This window comes from Blennius ocellaris (genome assembly GCF_963422515.1).
Source record: "Blennius ocellaris genome assembly, chromosome: 16".
Classification (NCBI taxonomy): Eukaryota; Metazoa; Chordata; class Actinopteri; order Blenniiformes; family Blenniidae; genus Blennius; species Blennius ocellaris.
This window is the reverse complement of record NC_137665.1, coordinates 11,165,440-11,187,747: the sequence shown is the minus strand read 5'-3', so window position 1 is coordinate 11,187,747 and position 22,308 is coordinate 11,165,440. Positions and strand designations below refer to the sequence as shown.

Sequence of the window (22,308 nt, the reverse complement as noted above, 5' to 3'; positions counted from 1 at the left end):
CTCTTTTTCCTCTGTTTTATATTAACTGTGTGGGGCCTTAAAAAAAAACCTTTGTTCAGGTTCCACCACCTGTTACTCCACCCAGCTCTGATATGTTAGGGCTTTAACACTCTGTCCTGCTTTCTCTGTAATGAGGTGTGCACAGATGTCACCTTCACAAACCAAGATACTGACCTCGAGGGGTAAGTCAAACGATGCGGAGGTTTGTCAATTCAATGAGTCCTTTGGCCTTGATTGTTGAAATAGAGTATTTATTGAGCACAAGAGAAGGCACAATTCAGCAAGACTGTGAGGTGTGTTCTAATGCTTGGGAGAGAAAAAAAAATGTCAGTACATAAGAATGGAGAGCAGATATACAAATATGTTTGTGCGTGCCCTTGTTTTCTGAATGAGAGGCATCTAACAAGTGTTGCAGGTACTGGTGACATACTGTTAAAAGTTTTCATTTTTGTTCCTTCATGATCACACGAGGAAACACAAACACTGCGAACAAAAGATAAAGCAAAAATACCACAATAAAGAAGAAACAACAAGTTAAAAAACAGAGTTAAAAAAACAAACAAAAACAACAACATCCTGTAGCCCTTACATCAACTATATTACACCAAAGCAGGCTGTGTAGCATGGATCCACGTTGCCCTTTCAGCCACTTACACAGAAGTATGGTTTGTCAGGAGCACCTGGAAAGGATCTTGCCACCGTTTGGATTTTCAACCACACTTCTGGAACTGATAAATGATGACCCAGTTGTGGGATGTGGGTGTGTGAAGAGGACCATCACCTGGTCTCAGGAGTGCTGCTTTGCTCGGACATGGATACCAAGGAATGTGCTAACCTGTGCAAGAGAGAACAAAGTAAGTACTGATCACAGTTGGGCCTGTGGGAAGATTCTGGTGTGACAACAAGAGAAGGCTAGTTTCTGATGAGACGTACTTCATACTTGCTTTGAGCCCAGAATGTGTCGGCCACGTTCGGGAGTGTTGGGTGTACACCAGTGGCTGGGGTTTGTAATGCTGTGAATGAGTTTACTGAAGGTGGGAGGGTCTAGTGAAATTGATGCGTCGGTGTGAACTCTGGATGTTATCAAATGACTGTTGAGATTGTGTGAGTGAGGCTAGGTGGAGGCTTATAGCAGCATTTTACATTTGGTGTGTTCCGTGTAAGAAACCTGTATTGTGAGTCTGGCAGGTTATATAATGTTTGACAGCTGTCAGTGATGAATGTGAACAATGTGACAAGATGGGTGTGTAATTAAGCAACAGAGCATGTGGATCTGATATGTGACAATCGAAGAGAATGTTCTGAGGGAATGAGGTGTGGCACAAGTTTCTGTCAAGTGTATGACAGTAATTTCAGGTCATGAGAAGTGGAGATGAGTGATGAGTGATACCTAAAGTGAGCATAAGAACTCTACCAAGCAGGTTGAATGGGCAATGCTATGAGATCAGAAAGCTATGTTTGATGGGTGTGGGATCTTTCAATTTCAATGAAAATGGAACAGAGTAAGCTTCTTTCCCAATAGCGTTGTTTGCAACTTGTGAGAGGTTGAATCTACCACTGAGCTTGATTTTTGGAGGAAAACCTTCAGACACAATGACTGAATTAGTAGGTCCTGAGTCTACCCTGAATTTTGCCATCTGTCCATGAATTTTTAGAGAGGGAAATGGTGAGTGCCTCTGAGTAGTATTCTGCATAAATGCCTGAAATGAGATGAGGTAAATGGGACAAAAAAGGGAGGCAAGGGGTCGTGACTCAAGGCTCTTTCCCTATCTATTGCAGTGTTGTGGGAGCGGAAGAATGTGTATGTGTGTGTGTGTGTGTGTGTGTGTGTGTGTGTGTGTGTGTGTGTGTGTGTGTGTGTGTGTGTGTGTGTGTGTGTGTGTGTGTGTGTGTGTGTGTGTGTGTGAATACATGTGTGATGTTTGTATTTTTAGAGCATACAAACAAAATAACCACTTAAAATTTACTTTCACAATTTAGATGAACCTCTAGCTTTAGGGTTGTTGATATAATTTTTTTCCTGGCATGTATCTACAATTGAGCTTCACGTTCTCTCGCGTTGGAGAATGCAGACATCTGGTTTCTATGCATCACGTTCACCTATTGACAGTTCAGGAGCCAGAAGGTACTTTTAATCGTGACATAATCTCACAGTGTCTTTTTTTTTTTTTTTTTAGATCATCGTTCGGAATCGGGGTGGTTTTCTTGCGATGGTATGTGTTACTGCAATAGTCCACAGTTGCTGTATCCCCGTGGGCAGGTTGTAGCTGCTGAGGCAATGCGCCTACACGCTGCGGTAGCCGCTTCCACGGAATATTACGCATAAGCACAATTAAACGTGGGGTATTCCTCAGCTCATCTCAATGATCACGACTGACCCGGCCCATTGTGTCGCCCATTTTTTCACCCTCACAATAAAAAACAAACAAAATAAAATAAAAAATAAATAAATAAAAAACGGGATTTCTTTATGAATGATTCCCATGTTATTGGGGCCACACATCGGGCTCTCTTACCGGCGTGAAAAGCGCACTGAGAGACGGTTTTTTTCTTACCTTCCCACCGTTTGGTTGGCGAGCTGTCGCATCCGATTGAATTGCTTCTTCATCTTGTATTTTCTGCGTTAACACCTATCGGGGGAAATATTCCGCATTATTTCTGCTCAGTGTATCGCTCCGTCCCCCAGTGAGGCGCAACATAAAATCCAGACTGCCATGTTCTCCCTCCCTCATTGCAGGCTGCAAACACCGCACGATCCTCCCGAGATTACATATTTTCAAACGGCTTGTGTGGATGTATAGATTGCATCTATATTCGTCCCATTGCAGGCGTATGGATGGATGCTGGACCACTTTACCGCGGGCACCCACACGCAGAGAGCGACAACAGTGACAAGTCGCGGCTGCGTGCGCACCGGTGCACTGTGGGAAATGTAGTGCTTTACGGTCGAAACTCATTGTTTCTGATTTCCACTGGGCTTTTAACCCCGAATCAAAATACTAGATCCCTGTGATACATTGTTACACTTTATACAACTTTGAACAGCCATTTATCAATTTCTCATTTTGCTTATTTCATTTTAATGAGCTCTCGTCAAGAGAAGATGATGATATTTCTGAGGTTTGCTTTCCATCACCAAGCTTTATATTGTTATACTGTTCCGGTATTAATATTCAATCTTGAGATTCTTCCAAGTTCAATAATGTTTCATGAGAAGATGGTTCTCAAAGTCTTCACAATTTTATGTGAATATTTAGTTTCAGATTTTGCGAGATCAAGAAACTTGAAACGTCTTTGCTTCTCTGAATTGACCTCTCACACATTACATGTTATTGTTTTTCATATTATAAGTATTGTTCTCTTTATTATCCCTTGCTAATTTTTTTAATTTTAAAATTTCAATCGCTTGCTTCTCAAACAATTTCCCCTATTGTGGAACAAATAAATTATATAATTCTCATCATATTGCTGACTTGTAACCTCAACCCGAAAAATGGCTGGTTTTAATACACGGATCCACCCATCCATCCATCATCTATAATGCCCCATCCAAAGCAAGGGTGGCTGGAGACTATAGGAGCTCCATCACATGACAATAGACAAAGGAACAGACAGTCACACCCACTTGGTCACATATAGGCTGTTTTGCACTGACTAATGAAATTCAGATGAATGTTTTGGACTCAATCTGGAATTAAACAAAAGGAAGAAAAATAAATAAAACAGTAAGAACATGCACACTGAACACAGAAAGGCCTTGACCATTATTGTCTTTGTTAAAGAATAAGAGTTTTAATCACCAGCCATGTGATGTAATTTGGAAATTATCATATGGTGAAATGTATGATCTCATATGATGTATTTTGCATACTATCACAGCATAATTTTAATTGGAACTGGACTGGAATTCCCCATAAAGCTCTCTATTAAGTGACAATACATGTCTACAACAGCCACTGCTGTGTACGACGCATTGAGGGAACTTGGCGAACATTGCCACCTAGTGTATTTTATCTACCAGTGCAAATAAGAATGGGGCGTCAATAGAGCAAAATTTAAACTGGGCCCAACCTCTAAATGTAATAACTGACCTCTAAACCTAGTACTCCACCTTGACCGGTTTATTTTATATTACAAACAATACATTAATTGCACAAAATGTATTAAGCTAAAAATACAGTGTATTTAAAATTTCTTGGTGTATCAAATTACTTTTTCTTCATTGTGGAGACATGACCAACCTGGTGCAGCTATTTGCTGGTAACAGCTACTGATATCAACTGTCATGTTTTCATATTGCAATGATCACCTTCAAGTGGGATACATCTGTTGATCTGTAGTACTTTCTATATTTTTTTAATCTACAATAAAAACCCTCTGTTAGTCTATTTGCACACACTTTTGAATGTTGGATTGTCATTGCTATAATGTTGTTGTTCATGTTCACACTTTGCAAGAGGTTGGACCCTGGTGGAGGACCAGTTTTGGCCTGTGGACCAAATTTGTGACCCGCTGACATAGACTTTAGAAACAGGAACTTGTTTAAAGCCTAAAATAATGATTAATTGCATTGTCATGAGTAATGTGATCATAAAATTAGCCACAATAGTAAGAATTTGTGTATATTTGTAATACAAATACTTATTTAAATTGTAACATGTGGCTAAAATAGATTTTTGAAAAATAAAGTGATAATTTAGCCTATGCGTAATGGACTCTACTGTTTTTAGTGTTTGTAGCTAAAGTGTCCAGAAGGGGGCAATGCTGTCTTATAAACCACAAATCTACCTTTTCACTTCAATATGAGGGAGCAATTTTAGCCTTTTCACTTCAGTCGTCTTTTTTTTTTTTTTTTTTAATATACTCAGATACAATGCAACACATAACTGGCTGGGACTCACTGTATTCTGTTTATTTGAGAATAACAAGATACTTATTTATTCTTTTATTTTATCTGTCCAATCCTATACCTTCACCTGTAACACATGCATTGAGTTCTTGAGTGAGTTCTTACATCTGAGTTTTCCTGTTATAAAGTTTCTCACAGCAAACTTTATGCCCACAAATATCAAAAAATACAACAAGATAAGAAGTGTGTAGTATGCGATTCTCAAGTCTGATAAAAGAGCTCTTTGATTAACTGTCTGTTTGAAGCATACATGTCATCAATGCACAACACTTTAAAAAAAATATATAAAAAAAAAAAGTCTGAACAATTCCTCTTGTGGCGTCCCGCTGTTGCTGTCACTGAGTGGGATGGCGGAGTATTTTTCCTGCCTCTCCACCGACCCTCTGCTGGGCAGCTGGGGACTAATTGGCTCTTGCTCGGCCTAATGACGCCTCCTCTCGGGTCACAACCTCTCCACCTGATGACCCGTCGTTGCTACTGATACGTGAGCTGCACTTTGACAGTGACCTGGTCAGACACATTCTCCGTGGTTCCTGTGCTGAGGCAGCAGTGCCTTTTCCTTACATATGTATCTAAAAATTACATTGCTTGTGCATGGGCTTTGCTCAAATCAAGCCTGAGTCACCTACAAAGACTTTGATGGGACACAAACTCAGGTTAAAAGCTGAACAGTCAACAGACTGGGAAGATTGATGGAGTCGTCACATATTTGGTGGAGTCGTCACCCTGTTTGACATATTCATGGAGGAGGTGTGTGCAGAGCAACAGGTAAACAGAGAAAGACTCACTCAGTCGGCCTATTTTTTTCTTTCTTTTTAAATACAGAAAAATTTTTTTACTTGTCACATCAGCACAATTTGGTTTGACCCCAAAAGCTTGAATGTTGAAAGGTATGTGCTGCCTTGTTGTTAATGTAGCCCTTGTCACCTGAAGACTGGGAGCAGACAGGCAAAGTTCAGCGTAGGCATTAAAGTCAGCCTTTCAGGTAAGCCTGGACACCGAGGCCAGACTTTGTGGTGGTCTTTAAAGGGTTATCTGGGGGCCATAATGAGCCTCAGCAAGCCTAGTGCCTGGCTTAATGAAAACACTGTGACATCTGAAGGGAGGGGGTATTACAGGTCAAAACTACAGGGGCTGTTTTAACATGCATCCAATGAAAATGATGGTTATCGTAAACACCTTTCAGACACAATAATCACGTGTCTGCTTCCCAGTCAGCCTGGACTATAGAGACACACGAGGAGCGGGATGGCTGATAGTGTATTGGACATAAGAGCAAGTGTACCGGGAAGTAAAAACACGAGAACCAAAATATTTATTGTTAGTGCAGTTAGCCAATTAAAAGCATGAGTGTGACCCAATAGGTCCATTGGTTTTAACTGATGTCGACTATTGTGGAACGTTGTCATGCTCCACTATGTGATGAAAATGAAATATTCCAACCTGAAACTGATACCAATAGGAAGTGGTGAACTACACTTATGGAATTTAAATGAAAATGTTGCGAAAACTCTTTTGGGCGTACGCTGCTTCAGATCCTTTCAAGTTGCTCACAAACTGCAGTGAAAATGTTAAAGAGAATAATGTAACCAAGGGGTCCAACCTAATAAAGAAGTCAGATGTGCAGTATTTATCCAAAAAGCTAGAATAACATTAGAAATAATTTTTGCCCGAAGCCAAGATATTAGCGAGGGACACCACCTCTCCTTTCCCCAAAGTGCAGGAGAAGGAGGAGAATGAGACGGCGTCCACCAGGCGGCGATTCACCATGTCCACTAAGAGTCCATGCGCACACAAAAAATCTGCTCCCAGGATGGGCACGGATACAGCAGCCATCACAAAATCCCATCCGAACTGACGGCCATTAAAACACACATTCACGAACCTGGTGCCAAATGTGCGGATGGAAGTCCCGTTAGCTGCATCCAGAGCCCTTTACCGCCGCTCTCGACGTTGCCTCCCGGATACAGTATCTTTAATGAAGAGCAGCGTTCCGATGTCCCCGGCGCTCATGGCTGCTAACGAGTGCCGGGTCTGGCGTTTCCCTGCACAGAGAAGGAGCGGGGCGGCGTGCAGCGCTTGGCTCTGCTCCAGAACCGCCGGTGAAAAAAACACAGCTGGTTGTCATTCCTGCGCCGATCCGTAATAGTCCCAACCGCAAACGGCGCTTCCTCCTCCGGCCGGTGTTCCGGTGGCTCCGGCAGGACTGCATGCACTCCGTACTGCCGTGATGCGAGCAGGAGCTTGTCTGCCTCTTCCGCCAGTCCCCGATAGTCCTTTGTGTGCACGAGTGGAGAACTCGCCAGTGCCGTGCGGACTGGAGCTGGGAGTTGACGCAGAAACAGGTGGATAAACAGGAACTCCGCGTCCCCCGATCCCCGCAGCGCCAACATGTTCTCCATCAGCTCCGTTGGTTTACTGTCTCCCAAGCCGTTGAGAGACAGGAGACGCTCGGCTCGCTCGGCGTCGGAAATCTGTAACAGCCGCAGGAGCAGAGTCTTGAGGGCGGCGTACTTTCCTTGCGCCGGCGGGTCCCGAAGCAGCCCCATCACTCGGTGGGTGGTGGAAAAGTCCAGAGCTGCGACGACGTGGTAATACTTGGTGTCGTCGGCCGTGACTCCCCGGAGGGGTTATATTGAATGTAGAAAATATCCATTGCATTACATCACATGTTTACACTACAATTACTCAGTTCAACTGGCAGTACTCCCATGGAGTCCTGCCTGGTTTTCACTTGGTAGAAGCTGAAAGAGGAACTTCAGCCCCTACTGAAAACTTTTCCTACTGAAAACAAGCGAATGCCACTCCTTTTAAATTGAAAGGGCAGTGGCTTCCCATTACACATCAATGTCCATTGATCGGTTTTGAAACTATCGCCTTTTACAGCAACTTTCATGAACTTCCACCACAAGTACACAGAGCAAAGACAATCGAGATCATCACACACAGTGTAAAGGGCAACTGAGGGCTGTGTAGGTCAGATCAAACCCCTTGGCGCACTTGTTTTCTCAACCAGGTTATCTGTGCTCATGCACTGTGGAAATGCAACTGCTGGGATTGACATGCAAACACCCACAGAGATATATCATACACAGCAGTGTCTGAGAGATGAAATAAGGGGCTTAGATGAAGGGGGCAGGGTTGTCTCTGGTGAAACCCTGACTGACATGGCAGCTCCGGGGTAATCCTGCTAATCCTCTGACAGCTCCGGGGTGCGGTGGGACTGAAGGCCTCTGACCCTTCAGCCAAGGAGGCACTGACACAAATACACAGACCAAACTTTTGGTGGCCTTTATAATTCATAATCACATGCCTTTTTACACATTTGTGTGTGTGGAGTTTGAGTCGCTTCTCCACCACTTCTCTTGTATGCATTGTCGAATACACCAACAGCATTTGTTTACCATTATGAATGTTCATGCAGCCTGTTCGATCCAACTCACTCAACAATTGTTCTCACAGTACCATGGAAAGTGTAGAATTGTTAGGAACATTTATAATAACTCACTTAATATTCAATTGGTGTCAAATAGATTGAATATATTGACATGTGTGATGCAAGAATAGGTAGAAATCACATGTGGTCCAGGACAAATCTGGGTTTACAGATCATAAAAAAAAAGATTAATTGTACCCATGAAATATTATTAATGGATCCATCAAAAGTTACAACACATAAATCGTTGATTTGTGATGATTGACAGATGTGTAGTGATTGTTAGTTTTACCACAGTAATAATTTAATTCTCGACATTGATTATTTTTTTCCTTCAGCAAAACACTGAACTCCAACCTGCTTCCAACAAAGGTTGCGCATCTTGCAGCTGTAGTTTGGATTATATTCCGAAAGCATTAGGGGAGCTATTTTGTCAAGTATATGTAAAGAAGTATGAAGCTGTGATCCAAATTTACTTGCTTCATGTAAAGTTCTGGGCTTAAATAGACAGAAAATAAGTAGGGTTGAGAAACGATATTGTTAAATTGTGCGTCACAAAGCTGTTAGTTTCCAAACTGTTGTATTTTACTAAACGACCTCATATATGTTTCCTGTACTGCTAAATGCAGAGGTGAGCGCTTTTCTGGCAATCATTCAATTTCTGCATCTCAGAATCGAGTCAAACTTGGAGGGTACGAAGGGAAGAGACGTGCTTTATCTTATATCCCGAAAAAAAAAAATGCGTATTTGGCAATAGGTCATATTTACCTCAGAATTAGGAAAAAATTATAATAATAATAAATCCACACTTTAGGACAATATCATGAAAAGGAACGTACTTTATGTTTCCAAATAAACCTTGTACATGTATTAAGCGTGTGTCGAAACAGGCACAGTTCGAGGCGTTTAGTTTGAAATGACACGAAGGAAAAAGCCTCTCCACCTCCTCAGACTTGATGCAGCTGCCTGGTGGAGATAATTGGAGCTCTAAAGCCCCGTCTCCACCGCACACAAGTGCCGGGACGGAGCGGAGCGGTACGGAGCAGTTCGGAATAGAGACCCCGACCGAAATTTTGGGTCGCGTCCCCACTGCAGAGAGGAGCGTGAAAAGCGGGCGGGGCTAATGAGCTCCGCAGAAATGTGACATTATAACAGAAAAGAACGTCGTCAGATGTAGATCTTATGAATCCTCTGTTGTTGTTTAAATTCTCCACTTTGCACTGTTATTTTTTGCAGCGGAAAAAAAAAAAGTTACTTTTTCCAGCAGTCATTTTTTGGAGCGGAGAGCTGCAGCCGCAACTTCCGTGTTTGTTGTGAGAGAGCGAGTCGCTCGGCCACTTGCCGACGGCTTGGGGCGACGTGCCCCGCACTCGAGCGCTCGGGTGCGGGGCAAGTGGCCGGAGCGTTCCTCCCGGTTGACTGAGGCACAGACACGGGAGTCTGAGCTTTCTGCTCAAACGCAGGAGGTTCTCCACTCTGGCGCTGACCGCGGTCCGGCAGCACAGAGCCGGAGCACGGAGGCGCTGAGCTCCGAGCTCCTTTTCATCGCTTCCGCGGTCTGTCCCCGCGATAAAGCGCCACTGACCGCGGCTGAACAGAACGCTGACCGCCTCTGGAAAGCGGAGCTGCCGGAGACGAGTGCTCCAGACTCCGGTGTCCCGGACGCGCATCCACGCCACGGCGATCGCTATGCTGCAAACAGAAAACTCCAACGCGATGCAAAGTCACGAGCCCCGGTCTCCCCCTGCCTCAAGTCGCTCTTTCACAACAAACACTAAAGTTGAGCAGCAAAGAAAAGAAAATGAAAAAAAAAAACAACCAGTGCACAGCTGACCACACTGACAGCAGAGGATTCAGCCGGCACATTAACATATTGTGGGCGTGTAGTAAATCACTGACCAATCAGCAGACAGCAGCTCAAACTCAGAGCCGTTCCATGGTCCTCGGCACCCCAACGGAAGGGTAGCGGAAAAGTGGTCGCCTTTGGAGCGGTCTGGAGCGGTTTAGACTGCATTCCTGTCGTGACACGCGAACCGGAGCGGTTTAGACCGGTCTAGGCAGGTACTTTTTGTGCGGTGGAGACGGGGCTATATATAGACTGCATTCCTGTCGTGACACGCGAACCGGAGTGGTTTAGACCGGTCTAGGCAGGTACTTTTTGTGCGGTGGAGATGGGGCTAAAGTGTGCTCTGCGCTGTGCTGCGCTCTCACGCACACATAGAACAATTGATGGGAGACAAACTCCTCTATGACGCGAGGAAATACTGATCGGAGAATAAAACGATTTGTTCACTTTTTCGAGCGACACAGTTTTTTCTTTTTGATTTATGTTTACGGAGGGGGACTTACGCACGGATTGTTCGGCATCTGTGCCATAGCACAGCAGTGAGGCGGCTTCACCAAAAATAATTCCCCTTACCTGCAACTTTTTCAACAGGGGCCTCATGGGGTATTGTGGTATCATCAACAATTTACGTGTTTTGCCATCGTCTCGCGCTAGATGGAAACTGTTCTTGATTTGCACCATGCTGTGCTTTTGTGGATATTTCATATATTACAAGTTTGGCGACCGTTTAACTGCGTTCCCGGTGAGGCGCGCAAGCCAGGGAGTCACTTCTGACAATCACATCTCCAGGGGCTTGCTGCACGAGAAAAACGATGTGGACTACGCAGGGGAAGAGTTGGAAGAAGTTGATAGTGACGATGGACACGGGGAAGACCTTCCCGATGAGCAGTTGCGACGAAGGTTTCCGCAGGCGATCATCATCGGGGTGAAGAAAGGAGGGACCGGCGCGCTGCGGGATTTTCTGCGCTTGCATCCGGACGTCGTTGCAGCGGGAGGAGAGCCGCACTTCTTCGACCGCAACTACGAGAAGGGACTGGACTGGTACAGGTAAACCCCGACCTCCGCTTATAATCAAACTTTATACCTGGACAGCCAGCGTGCACCAAAGCAGCTCAGTCTGGCAAAGACGAGTTCAATTAAATTGTACTCACATCCAACTGCTGGAGGTTTGAAATCATGTGCTGTTAGTGCACTCACTGAACAACGTTCAGGGCATTTTCAAGACTTTGTGTGACAACTCAAAACGCCACATGCCATTTATAGGTCACAAAATAAAATATGTGGAAATATGGAATATTACATAAGTGCGCTCACAATTAGAAAATCTGTAAATTGAAGAAAATTCTCACTGCGTTTGACAAAAGCTTTAGCCACAGGAAAATAAAAAAATATTATGCTGCTGTGATTGACGTCCGAGACAGAGAGAGAGAGAGAGAGAGAGAGAGAGCGAGAGCGTCATGTTCTTTTGATTTGATCTGACGCCCTTTCTGATCCTGAGCAGTCTGGGTGGTTTGCTCAGGGACCCTCGGCAATGGGCTTTGAACCAACAAACTTCTGGTTACAAACTGCCTAGTTTTGAAAACATCAGGGGTCAGGAAGTGACCATATGTGGTTGTACGGCTCACAAAGGGCTCGCAGCTAAAATGTAACTTGTTAAAATAAAATAAATTCAATTAATAAATAAACATGATTGCATTTAAATGGCAAACAGAAAGCATTATTGTGGATTATTTGGGGGAAATGAACTGTGCCAAGTTGTAATCTTCTTCTGAATATTAATACATTTCAGCTTTCGTCTTCATCTCAAACCTAATATTGCTCATTTGCCATCACTTTACCTGGATCACTCCCAGTTGACATAAACTGTAATCTGCTGTCATAATCAATAGTTCACTAAGCTGTTGGAGTCACAAGAGGATTAAAAGTGGCATTTCAGTTATTGTTTTGTTTGTTTTGATTGATCAAAGTTAGAAGAAAAACCTATCACTGCAGTAAAATAGGCTTTATTGAGCCTTATGAGATTTGTCAGTGACTTATATGTGTAAATGTTATGTTATGTAATACTTTGAAGTCACCTTGTGATTTACACACACATTTGCTGCTGAAAGTTTTGTTAAATTCTGCATCTACTTGGTGAGAAAAGCACTAAAACGGTATTTAAGCAGATCACGTGCAACGTCTTGTACTACAAGCTATGTCGCAGATTCAATCAAAACTCAAATTGGTCTCTTTGACAAAGAGAGACAACACCTTCATTTTGCCTTCACCAATCATAAAATGGTTATTGAGTCGTGGGGTTGTGCAACTGGAACATCTTGACACTGTTTGCAACTTGAAGATCTTCATTCCTGAGGGAAGATATTCCAGTGGTTCAAGTTCAACCATAATTAAACAATCAAAATGTGTTTTAATTGGTTGTTTCAGTCATTCGATAGTGGTTTTGAAACTTGACTCAGGAATGAAGATCTTCAAGATGCATATATGTAAAGATGTTTCTTTATGGTGCTGACCTATACAAGTGTCAAAGTCTAAGGCTATGCACATTCCTTTACTCGTTGTATGACGGTAATTGCAAATTCCATCATTGTGCATTGAAGACTATGAATGAAAGCCAGCAATTATCTGCTCACTGATGCAATCACTCAACTTTCACAGCTCATAGTGGAAAAACAGAAAACTCCAGGTGAATAATACCGATGGAATATCAATATCTTTTGTAGCCAAGTTGTTTGTCCTTGAGTGCCTTACATCAGAGTGACTACATTGTTCACCAGAGAGATGCTGCTGCTTTCGGTGTCCATTTGACTGAACTCGGGGATTAACACGCAATGTCAAAGGATTTAGACAGTGTTTCAAAGCTGTTTCTATGAAGCCACAATAGGGGAAGCGAAGTACCGGTATTGTTCAAAGGACTTCTCGCTTAAGCTCCTTTAAGAATTTCCGGTCAGGTTTAGGACGTTTTTCGATGATCAGTCTGTGAAGAGGATCTTTTATCTGTCCCTACAGATTGAACATTAGGATCAAAGTGACACTATGCTTGGAGACGTTTTGAAATTATTACACTTAATAGTCTTCGTTGTATTCCAATATTCCCCTCGTAGTGCGTTAGTGGAAAATGCAATGGAAGAAGATATGCTTAAAAAAGAAAATGTTCCATCACTGAAAAGCTTCAACACCTTAACGTTTCTTCCTCCATAGCAGGTGGAGCTAAACATCCAGCCACTGAATCTGACACACTACACATAAGAGTACCACGGCAACGACTCAAACTTAATATATAGGAGAGTCCTGGAGCATACAGCTCTTGGATTAATCATTGTGAGAGTAATATTTTATTGTGCAAAGGTGTCTACTTTGCAAAGGTGACTGGCTTCTCCATATGTTTCACTTCATTACCCTTGCACTAATATCGAGCTGTCGCTCGGGGAGTAAGGCACGGTGTGCTGGGTGGGCTTATCAGCTCCCATGGTGGCATTGAGTTATGCCCACAACATTTATCTGCTGTGACTGGTGTGTCCATCCTGCTGGAGGTCCACTGTGTTCATCCCCCTGGAGGCCCCCATAGAGGAGAAAGCCCTTCGCACAGCAGGACACCGACAACAATATAACATGTTTTCACCCACAGACAGCAAAAAAAAAAAAAAAAAGAGAGAGAGAGACCCAGACAGACAATTGTGCACGCTTACTCACACAGAGCACAGTGGGCAATTCCTTAAATCCGTGGGAACTGCTTCCTGCTCGGCCCCTCCTTTCTTTAAATACGACATAATTTTAACTTCCCCCTAAATGTCTCTTCTGGCAAATTAAATACTCATCTACTGAAAGCACACTTAACTCAAGTCTTGAGGGTTCTATACAGTAAATGTGACTTAATCGCTGTAATCATGTTTTTCTTCTTAAAGTTCCACAATGAAGAGGTTTCTTACAACTCAGCGAGTGTCAGAGGAGACAGCCTACAGTAATCCTGCTCAGAGCCCCGGGGGAGCTTATTGCAGCGCAGTGCCACATAGAGGGCAGTAAATTTAGAGTGAGCCTTTTCTTACTGTTGCACCGCAGAGCTCAATGAAAGGGGGTGTTGGAGAACCCCCGAGGACTGCATTAACCACAACAATAAAGGAGCAGACAATTAGTGTGAAACATGTTTTCTCTGCCTTTACTTTGTATGCAAATGTGCTCAGAAGGGTGAAAGTGCCCTTTGACGAAGCCCAGCAGGAGTTCATCAGAAAGAGCGTTCATTGGAACCTTCCCAAGAAAAGACTCAAACACTAGAAGTAAGCATTTTTTTAAAGCCTAAAAGTTGACTTTTGAAGATCATTCTTTGCAAAAGTTGAATTTTTTTTTCAGCCCCTGAAGAGTAGCTTCATCTGAGTCTACTGGTGGATTTTTGCTTACTCAACACTTTTAGTTGCATGGAATCGAGGGAATTGGTGCAAGTGAGAGCGATTTCCCAATGAATGTAATGTGCTTAAACTAATGTGTCAGCATGCTGACAAGAAAAGAGAAGTGCATTGATAATGAGATGCTTCAAATGAGCAATTCACACACGTGAGGTGACGTTTCCAACATAGATTTTTTCTCTAACAGCCTTGACAATTTAAAAAACATTATGTCCTTCAAAAAGCTTTTCAATCTTGTCCTCTTATCATTTTTTTTGTGTGTGTGCAAGCATCTATTAAATGAATCAATCAGACTGTCAATACAGGTAATCGGAACCCCGCCCCTCCTTATTCTGGCTACTGGAGATTAATTTGCCACAGCAACCCCCTGGGCTTTTCCTTGAGGCAATTTGTCAAACCGCAGCACTTATGATGATGCTGATGATGATGACTTTCACATGCCTGATAAGACGGACTGCAACAATCAGCCAACACCTTCCCTGTAGATGCCTTCCTCTTTGATTTCTTTCTGCTCTGATTATTGTAAGTGGTTACATGCCACCACCTATCATCCTGTCTTTGAGAAGGGGGGTGATTCTAACAGTACCTCAACCCCTCTCAGAGCTGCAGGGGAAGATTAGAATTCATCACTGCATTAGATAATTCTGAGGGTTTGGGGTTTTTCTTTTTCTTTCTTGGAGCTGTCCCTTGTCACCGAGGTCTGAAAAACTGAAATATAGATGCCAATTAGACTCAGTCAATGCAGAATTATGTCAGATATATATACAAAAAATTCTGGCAGGAGTTTCCTGCACTGTACTGGTTGTATACTTTGGTGAATTCCTGTCCTGAAGGCTTCATGTGACAGCTGAGCACAAAGCTTCATGCAGTAATTCCTACCTTTGAACCTCGACGCTTATGGCAATGAAGGTAAACAGGCAACGTATTTCAAACCGTATGAAGTGGCACTTGATAACTTGAACACGTAAAGTGGTCCTGTGTCGTCTCCATTCTCCACATGGTGCCTGGTTTAATCTAATGCTCTCTTTACCCCTTCCTCTCCGGCAGTGTCTCTTTCTCATAACCCTTTTCCTCTGTGCCGCCTCTAATTATCTCCTAATTACTGCAGTTCCTTTCTGAGTTGAGGTGAGAGGGAAAAAGATGGTGATGTTGAAAGTATCAACAACATTATAGATCTAATGCAGTAATTATAAGTAGAAACAGTTTCAAAGTGTAAAATCCACGATTTTCAGCTTTAACAATACATTTGAATCCTACTTGGATGTTTTAGAATATTTCTGTGTTTATAGATTTATGAAGTAAAATGGGAACATGCAGAATTAATTAAGGGGCAAAATGTCAATGCAGACTCAAAGAGTGGGCTGGTTTTTATGTTGTTGTCTGGAAGCTGAATGTGAATGCCTTTGCATGGCTGATTGATAGATGAAAATGCAATGGATCCTATTGGTTCCACATTGTTTATTAAACATTACAAATTGTTAAAACTTCCTACATGTACCCCCCTTGGGCAACTCTTTCACTCAGTCAGGGTTGTTCTCTCATGCTTTATCTGTGCTAAGATGAATAATGCATGGACTCCGCATGCAGATTGTTTTCCTCATTGAAAGTTTGATTGGTGTTAAAGGTATACAGGAGGATTTTCAGGAATTTTAGGAAAGAACCGCCCTCTCCACCGTTTGAAAAAAATGCGCATGCGCAACGCTGTTCCTGCTCCCGGGACGGAACGCCTACTAAAACGCGTGCGAGAGAAATGCACGAGCCCAGTTCTCCTCGTGCATGCTCTGTTTACAAGTCACAAGTCGGCATCGCTCACATAAGCTCACTTTACAAGAAGATTTGCACCAGAGGGGGTGAAACTGTGTAAAAATGTCCGAGAATAATGCGTCGGGTCGGCCACTGGCATGATGAGAACCGTGTGGAGTGAGCTGCGCGCAGGGACGAGCACGTACGACGGGCTTACGTCATATATCACCAGAATGATTGACAATTGGGAGGACCAGTTATTTTGATGATCCACCCGGAAGAAGAAAATCCTCTACTATACCTTTAAGTTTTTGTTCTCTTAAAAGCCCTGAGGAAGGCTTCCACAGTGCTAATTGAGTTATTTGAGTCTCGTCCACCAATTACCTATATTGCATTCTTGATGTTCTTTTGGGCATTTTCAACTTTGGTTCCATTTGTCAGGATAACTAAACGTGAAATACAAAGGTAGCAAAGAACAGGTGACACGAGATATGAAACAGTATAACAAGCAGTACTTCTTGTGTGTTTGTATCTGTCACTGATAAATAATGAGTGACGCCTCTTCTCCCAGCGCTCTCCACTGAAAAGTTTTCTTTCTGAAACATACATTTATATAAAAAAAAACTGCCAGGGCTAAAGGGAGATGTCGAAGTGTCTGGTGTGCACACTGACTGATGGTTGGAAATGATGGCAATCACTTTAATGACATGGCTCATCTGCCTCCCCATTGTTTGATTAACCCCTCACTATCAAAAACTGACAATATTTTCTCACATCGGGGTTGTGGTGGTGGGGGTGTGTCCGAGCGCGGGCGCAGTGGAGAGCTGGAGGAGCTGCTCGGGGGAGGTGGGGCCCAGATGCAGCAGGAGCAGGTTATGATGAGCTGGCGGCGTCGGAAGTCCTTCCTGTGGTAGACGGAGAGGCGGACCAGGGACTGACAGCGAACACCGTTAGAATGTGATACCTGCAGACCAAACGCATCTCAACCCAAATTTTAAAGTTTAAAAACACCCAGTGTGTATTATTGTCAAGTAGGATCAACCCACGCATATATACACTAAAAGGAATTATAAACAACATGATTAAAAGGATTTTGATCCAGTTATATAGGCTTTGTGTTCACACCATGTTCACCTGACTTCCGTGTGTGTTTATCCACAGCCTATATATTCATCACTCACTGTCATCGCCATCGCCACGTAGATATTTCCCCTTCTCTCTCTCTCTCTCTCTCTCTCTCGCTCTTTCTCTCTCTGGAGAAAAGGCAGCCATCCATGTAGTCAAGAAGGCAGTCATCCGACCCCTAATGCTCTATCGTGTTTTGCTCAGTCCTAATTCCCCTTGACTCACTTTTGCCATTATCCAGTCAGAGCTGCAGTTAACAGGGTGCATTGTGATCAACCTGAGCCTTCCAGGGTCAAAAAGGATATGCATTGACGAAAATGAAGAGCTAAAGCTTTTCCTTGGAAGGAATTTAAATTGTTGCAAAATCTTCAAAACATGAGGAGAAAGGTGCATAATATTTAAAACCCCAATCCTGCCTCGTCGGAGCAAAACCATCATTTATATGTTTACATGCAGGGGTCTAAGAATTATCGGCTTCAGGTAGATTGATTGTCAGCAGAATTTATGTTTATTTATGTCTCAAGAGTTTGAACATTTTGTTAACAGTGTTTGTGTTTCACGTGTAGTTGTGGATGATTGCTAGAACTCCTGCCATAAATACCAGACACTGTCACTTATTTTCCACTCAAAGCTGCTCACAATGTCTGCAGTTGTTTTTTGGATGATGCTTTAATTATTCCAGCCTAACTTAGTTTGAAATATACAATGTAAACATAATTTTTTTTTAAAAATCCATCATTCTTTCAGAGCATTATTCTTTAGCTGTTAAAATACAAATATGTTATTTTAAAGATTAATGTCTGCAATGGTTCAAAGTGAATTAAACTGTCCAATATTGTAACCATAAACAACCATCATTGTTTTTTGTTTGTTTGTTTGTTTGTTTGTTTTTTTAGGAACTTGATGCCCAAATCGACAGAAAACCAAATGACGATTGAGAAATCCCCGTCTTACTTCATCAACAGCAGAGTTCCTGCTCGAATCCACGCCATGTCTAACTTAACAAAGCTGATACTTCTCGTCCGGGACCCTGTCACCCGGGTTATCTCAGACTACGCTCATGTTCTGGAGAAGAGAGTAAATGTTTCCTCCTTTGAGACCATGGCCTTCAAGAACATGTCAGCAGTGGTGAACAGTGAGTGGACTGGCATTCGAATCAGCCTCTATGCTAAACACATGGTGAACTGGATCCAGTACTTCCCCTTGAAACGGCTGCTGGTTGTCAACGGAGACCGTCTCATTAGGGAACCTGCCGCTGAATTAAGTCGTGTTCAGGACTTTCTTGGACTCAGGAAGTTGATCACAAAGAAGAACTTTGTCTTTGACACAGAAAAAGGCTTCTACTGCACCACAAAGGCTGAAGAAGACTACAAGATCCCACATTGTCTGGGAAAAGGCAAGGGCCGAGCCCATCCAGTTGTTCGTCCAGAATTGATACAGCAGCTAAAGAAATTTTACAAACCCTTTAATAGGATGTTTTACAAAATGGTTGGTCAGGACTTTGGTTGGGATTAAGGAAAACAAAAGGGTGATAACAAAACGAAAAGAGTGATGTGGTTCCATGGTGTGTGGTTTTTATTTTCTTTTACCTTGCCAGTCGGGAGAAATGGTTTTACAGTATCTGTACAGTATTGATGGTATGTAAGATACTCAGAGCTCTATTTTAGGATAATTTATTGTTATGATATGAACTCACTAAGGTGCCTAATCAGGGGTATTCATCCGTTCTGATGAAGAATTTTTTCAAAGCACAGTGTCTTTACAGGTGTTGTCATCTGGGTCACACTCCCTGTTTTCTCTAGGATGTTTTGGGGGGTTTCGGTTTAAACTTGGGTCTATCTTACTAAATGCCGGGTAATATCCTCTCAACATTTGTATGATGCTCAGAGGTCTGTGGGCCCACTTAGTCAAGTCAAAGCATGCCTCAGCTGAACCAGTACAACTTGCCAACTGGATCAATACAGTAATAGCTCCTCATCGTGTCAATTAGACCTGAAAGATGGTAATGCCTTAGTCCCTCGAGGGTTTCAATACAGCATTGAACCATTAATGGTGGCAAGTTTATGGTTGACCCTTGGGCCAAATTCAGGTTAATATAAGAATATACATTCCCCTTGCAATATTGCAGCTTCACTGCTGTATTACTATTTCTATGTTAATCTGGATCCAAAACGGTTCAGTCAAAGAACATCTGGGATGTTTTTTTATCCAGATCTTTTAAGCCCTGAACAAAAAATGGATCCTCAGAAAAAAAGTAATCTCCCCAGAATGCAATGGCTCTCATCCATTAACATTCACTGCTCACTGGAAACAGGTATTGTGTCAGTTAGACCCTTTCCGACACAACACTGCAATTTCTAGCGTTAAAAACAACATTCCAATGTATAATTTCAGTGATACCTGAACAAACCTTTCCATACTCAATTCTGGATTCATGTTGAAGGTTGGGTTTTATTCAACTTTCATGAACATGAAACAGCACTTGTAACATTATTCTATTATTCCATGACAAATGAACTGTAACCATGTTGTAGAGGCACTATTTTTCTGTGTACATTGCTTGGCAAACACTGAAATGAAGCGGGTTTGACTGAGACATTGATTAAATGGTTCAGTCATTTACATGAAGTAAGAAATAAAGCTGTTTTAAAGAAATAAAATATGATAGTCCTTGTAATTCTTGAATATCAGGGAAGAACTGAAAGAAAGAAGAATCTTAGTTTCCTCACTGAAATTGTTGTGTGATTGATACTCTACCACTACATCACCTGTGCATATTGTCTTGATTCCCCAGGGGAAGAAGTGTGCTGCTGTCTCTAATTCAGCATTTTGCTCATTATAGCAGTACTAGGCTAATTAACTCCTGCATTTAGCTGTCTCAGCCTACCACTACCAACACTCGGTGTGTATGCTGCAAAGATCCACACAAACACAAAGTGTAAACATAGAAGTGACATTATTCAAACAAAACAAGAAACCTTTTTTTTATTTTTTTGAGCTTGGTTACAACATAATCAGTGTTGAGCCATGGTTGCTTCTGATTTTACAGCATCTTGCCTCCAACAAGGAATTAGTCTGTTGTGCGAATATGTTTTGTGTTTTGTGGTCTGTGAACTCTCCTCCAGCAACTCAGGTGTCATGACATTGGTGATATATTCCGAAGAAGCATCAGTCACTTTGTGCTTTTAACAAACAGCCTTTATGTAACTCACCGGAAAACATCATCATTTACTGGAGGCTGCTAGAAATGGTGAAGTCGGAGTCTCTGGTGGAAAGCAAGCAGTCGGATCACCAAGGAAGCAGCGCCCTTTGCAATTATAGCGATAGAGGAGGGTTGCAGTAATTGCTTGGCTCCCAACTGGGGAATTGCTGTTAGCACACATCCCTTTTGGCTGATGTAAGGGATGCTTCTGTTATTTGCAGGCAGGGAAGACAAGGAAAATAGACACCTGGCAGCACTGAGAATTAAGAGACTTCAAACAGCCCCTTGACAGCTACCTCTGGGGAAATAGTATCAGAGTCACTGAATAAGAGTTAAAGAAACTAAAACACGTCACAACAGCACGCAGTTTGTTTTGGAGGATAACAGATGTAAAGAAATGTGTTGTTCGGCTGGACGAAGAAACAAAATCAGTCATCCAGGTTACATGATCTGGATCTTAAAATGCAAATGGACTTGATTTAGTGGTTAAAGAAGTTTGATTTCTTGACTTCAAAACCTTCCAAACCAGTCCAGTTGCCTTTCAAACGAACAATTTAAAAAGAGTAATACATGTAATAAATACTAAGAAAAACATAAAAAAAAAATTGAGTAGAAAAGTAGAATATATATTGATATTTTAATATGAGGAATCAATTTAAAAACAGATTAACATGCTGTTGGAAGTATCAATATTGTTGGCATCAATCTGTACATCACAAGCTTAAGATACTTACTACGAGGGTAGAGATACATATTTGCATGTGAACTCTTGCATGACCAATCTCTTCATGAGGAAAAGCTTTCAGAACATGGTTGTTTATCAATTCAGAGGAAAGAGGAAGAGGAAAAATTGATTTCAAAGAAATCCACCAGAATAAAGTAAAAAACAAAAACAAAACAAAAAAACAGCCACTTTGCATGAAGAGAGTATGTGGTTTGAGAGCATGAATCTTGAGTACAGTCTGTCCTGCTTTCAACAGGCTCTTCAGAATTGCTCAAATTCACCCTAATAAAAGCAGAGTGGTGATGAAAGAAAAAGAAATACCAAGATGGCTCTAGACCCCAACAAAACTACATGTGTATTGTATGTCTTCCCTTCCATTAAAGCAGACCCACCTCGTCTTCGGTCATGAGCAAATTGGAGTCTATCTCAGCTGACGTCAAGCAAAAAGCTGGGTACGCTCTGGATGGGTCACTCTTCAGGTAAACATTCCCGCGAAACAGGAGCAAACCCGGGGCTACGCTGGCTCCACTTCCTTGCTGGGCCACAGAGGAACCAGGCCGGGGCCAGACACGTCATCAGGTGGGGGCGGAGTTATTGATGGAGTTATTGCTACTTACAAGGCGGAAGAGACGCAAACCGGCTTTCTGAAAACTATAATGAACACGGTGCCCTGGAGTGGTTATAATGAAAAAAATGTAAATAACGTGTGGGCACGATATAATAAGTCGTTCCCTGAAGTTAATAATGGGAGGAAATTAGGTCATTTTATCCGTGAGCTCTCGAGACCACAACAAGCTTGCGGCGCTGCGCTGTCAGCTGAGTGAGATATATAATTTAGAAACAGTTTTGTTTTCACGCTTTTCATCATAACATCATTGTAACTTACTTCACTTTCATGTCTTGTTTCGCGTTATGACCGCAGGCGG

The 22,308-nt window shown here is 42.4% G+C and overlaps 1 protein-coding gene and 1 long non-coding RNA gene across 2 annotated transcripts; one reads left to right on the top strand and one right to left on the bottom strand.

The window, feature by feature from the left end:
* Positions 1-300: 300 nt before the first annotated feature.
* Positions 301-6,927, bottom strand: LOC308141222. The gene is made up of 3 exons (XR_013936967.1): positions 6,795-6,927; positions 2,556-2,630; positions 301-835 (listed from the first exon to the last, which is right to left on the bottom strand). It is a non-coding gene; the product is annotated as an uncharacterized lncRNA (long non-coding RNA).
* A 3,776-nt stretch (positions 6,928-10,703) lies between these two features.
* LOC308141504 (heparan sulfate glucosamine 3-O-sulfotransferase 6-like) lies at positions 10,704-20,035 on the top strand. The gene is made up of 2 exons (XM_080511689.1): positions 10,704-11,238; positions 18,353-20,035. The coding sequence occupies exons 1-2, from the start codon at positions 10,790-10,792 to the stop codon at positions 18,969-18,971; spliced, it is 1,068 nt and encodes a 355-aa protein (XP_080367815.1). The 5' UTR covers positions 10,704-10,789; the 3' UTR covers positions 18,972-20,035.
* The last annotated feature ends 2,273 nt before the right edge of the window (positions 20,036-22,308 follow it).

Excerpts from the sequence above, each read along its gene's own strand:
- LOC308141504 (XM_080511689.1), top strand. The coding sequence starts at position 10,790 with ATGGGGTATTGTGGTATCATCAACAATTTACGTGTTTTGCCATCGTCT. Across the intron at positions 11,239-18,352 it reads AAGGGACTGGACTGGTACAG|GAACTTGATGCCCAAATCGA; the intron begins GTAAACCCCGAC and ends TTGTTTTTTTAG.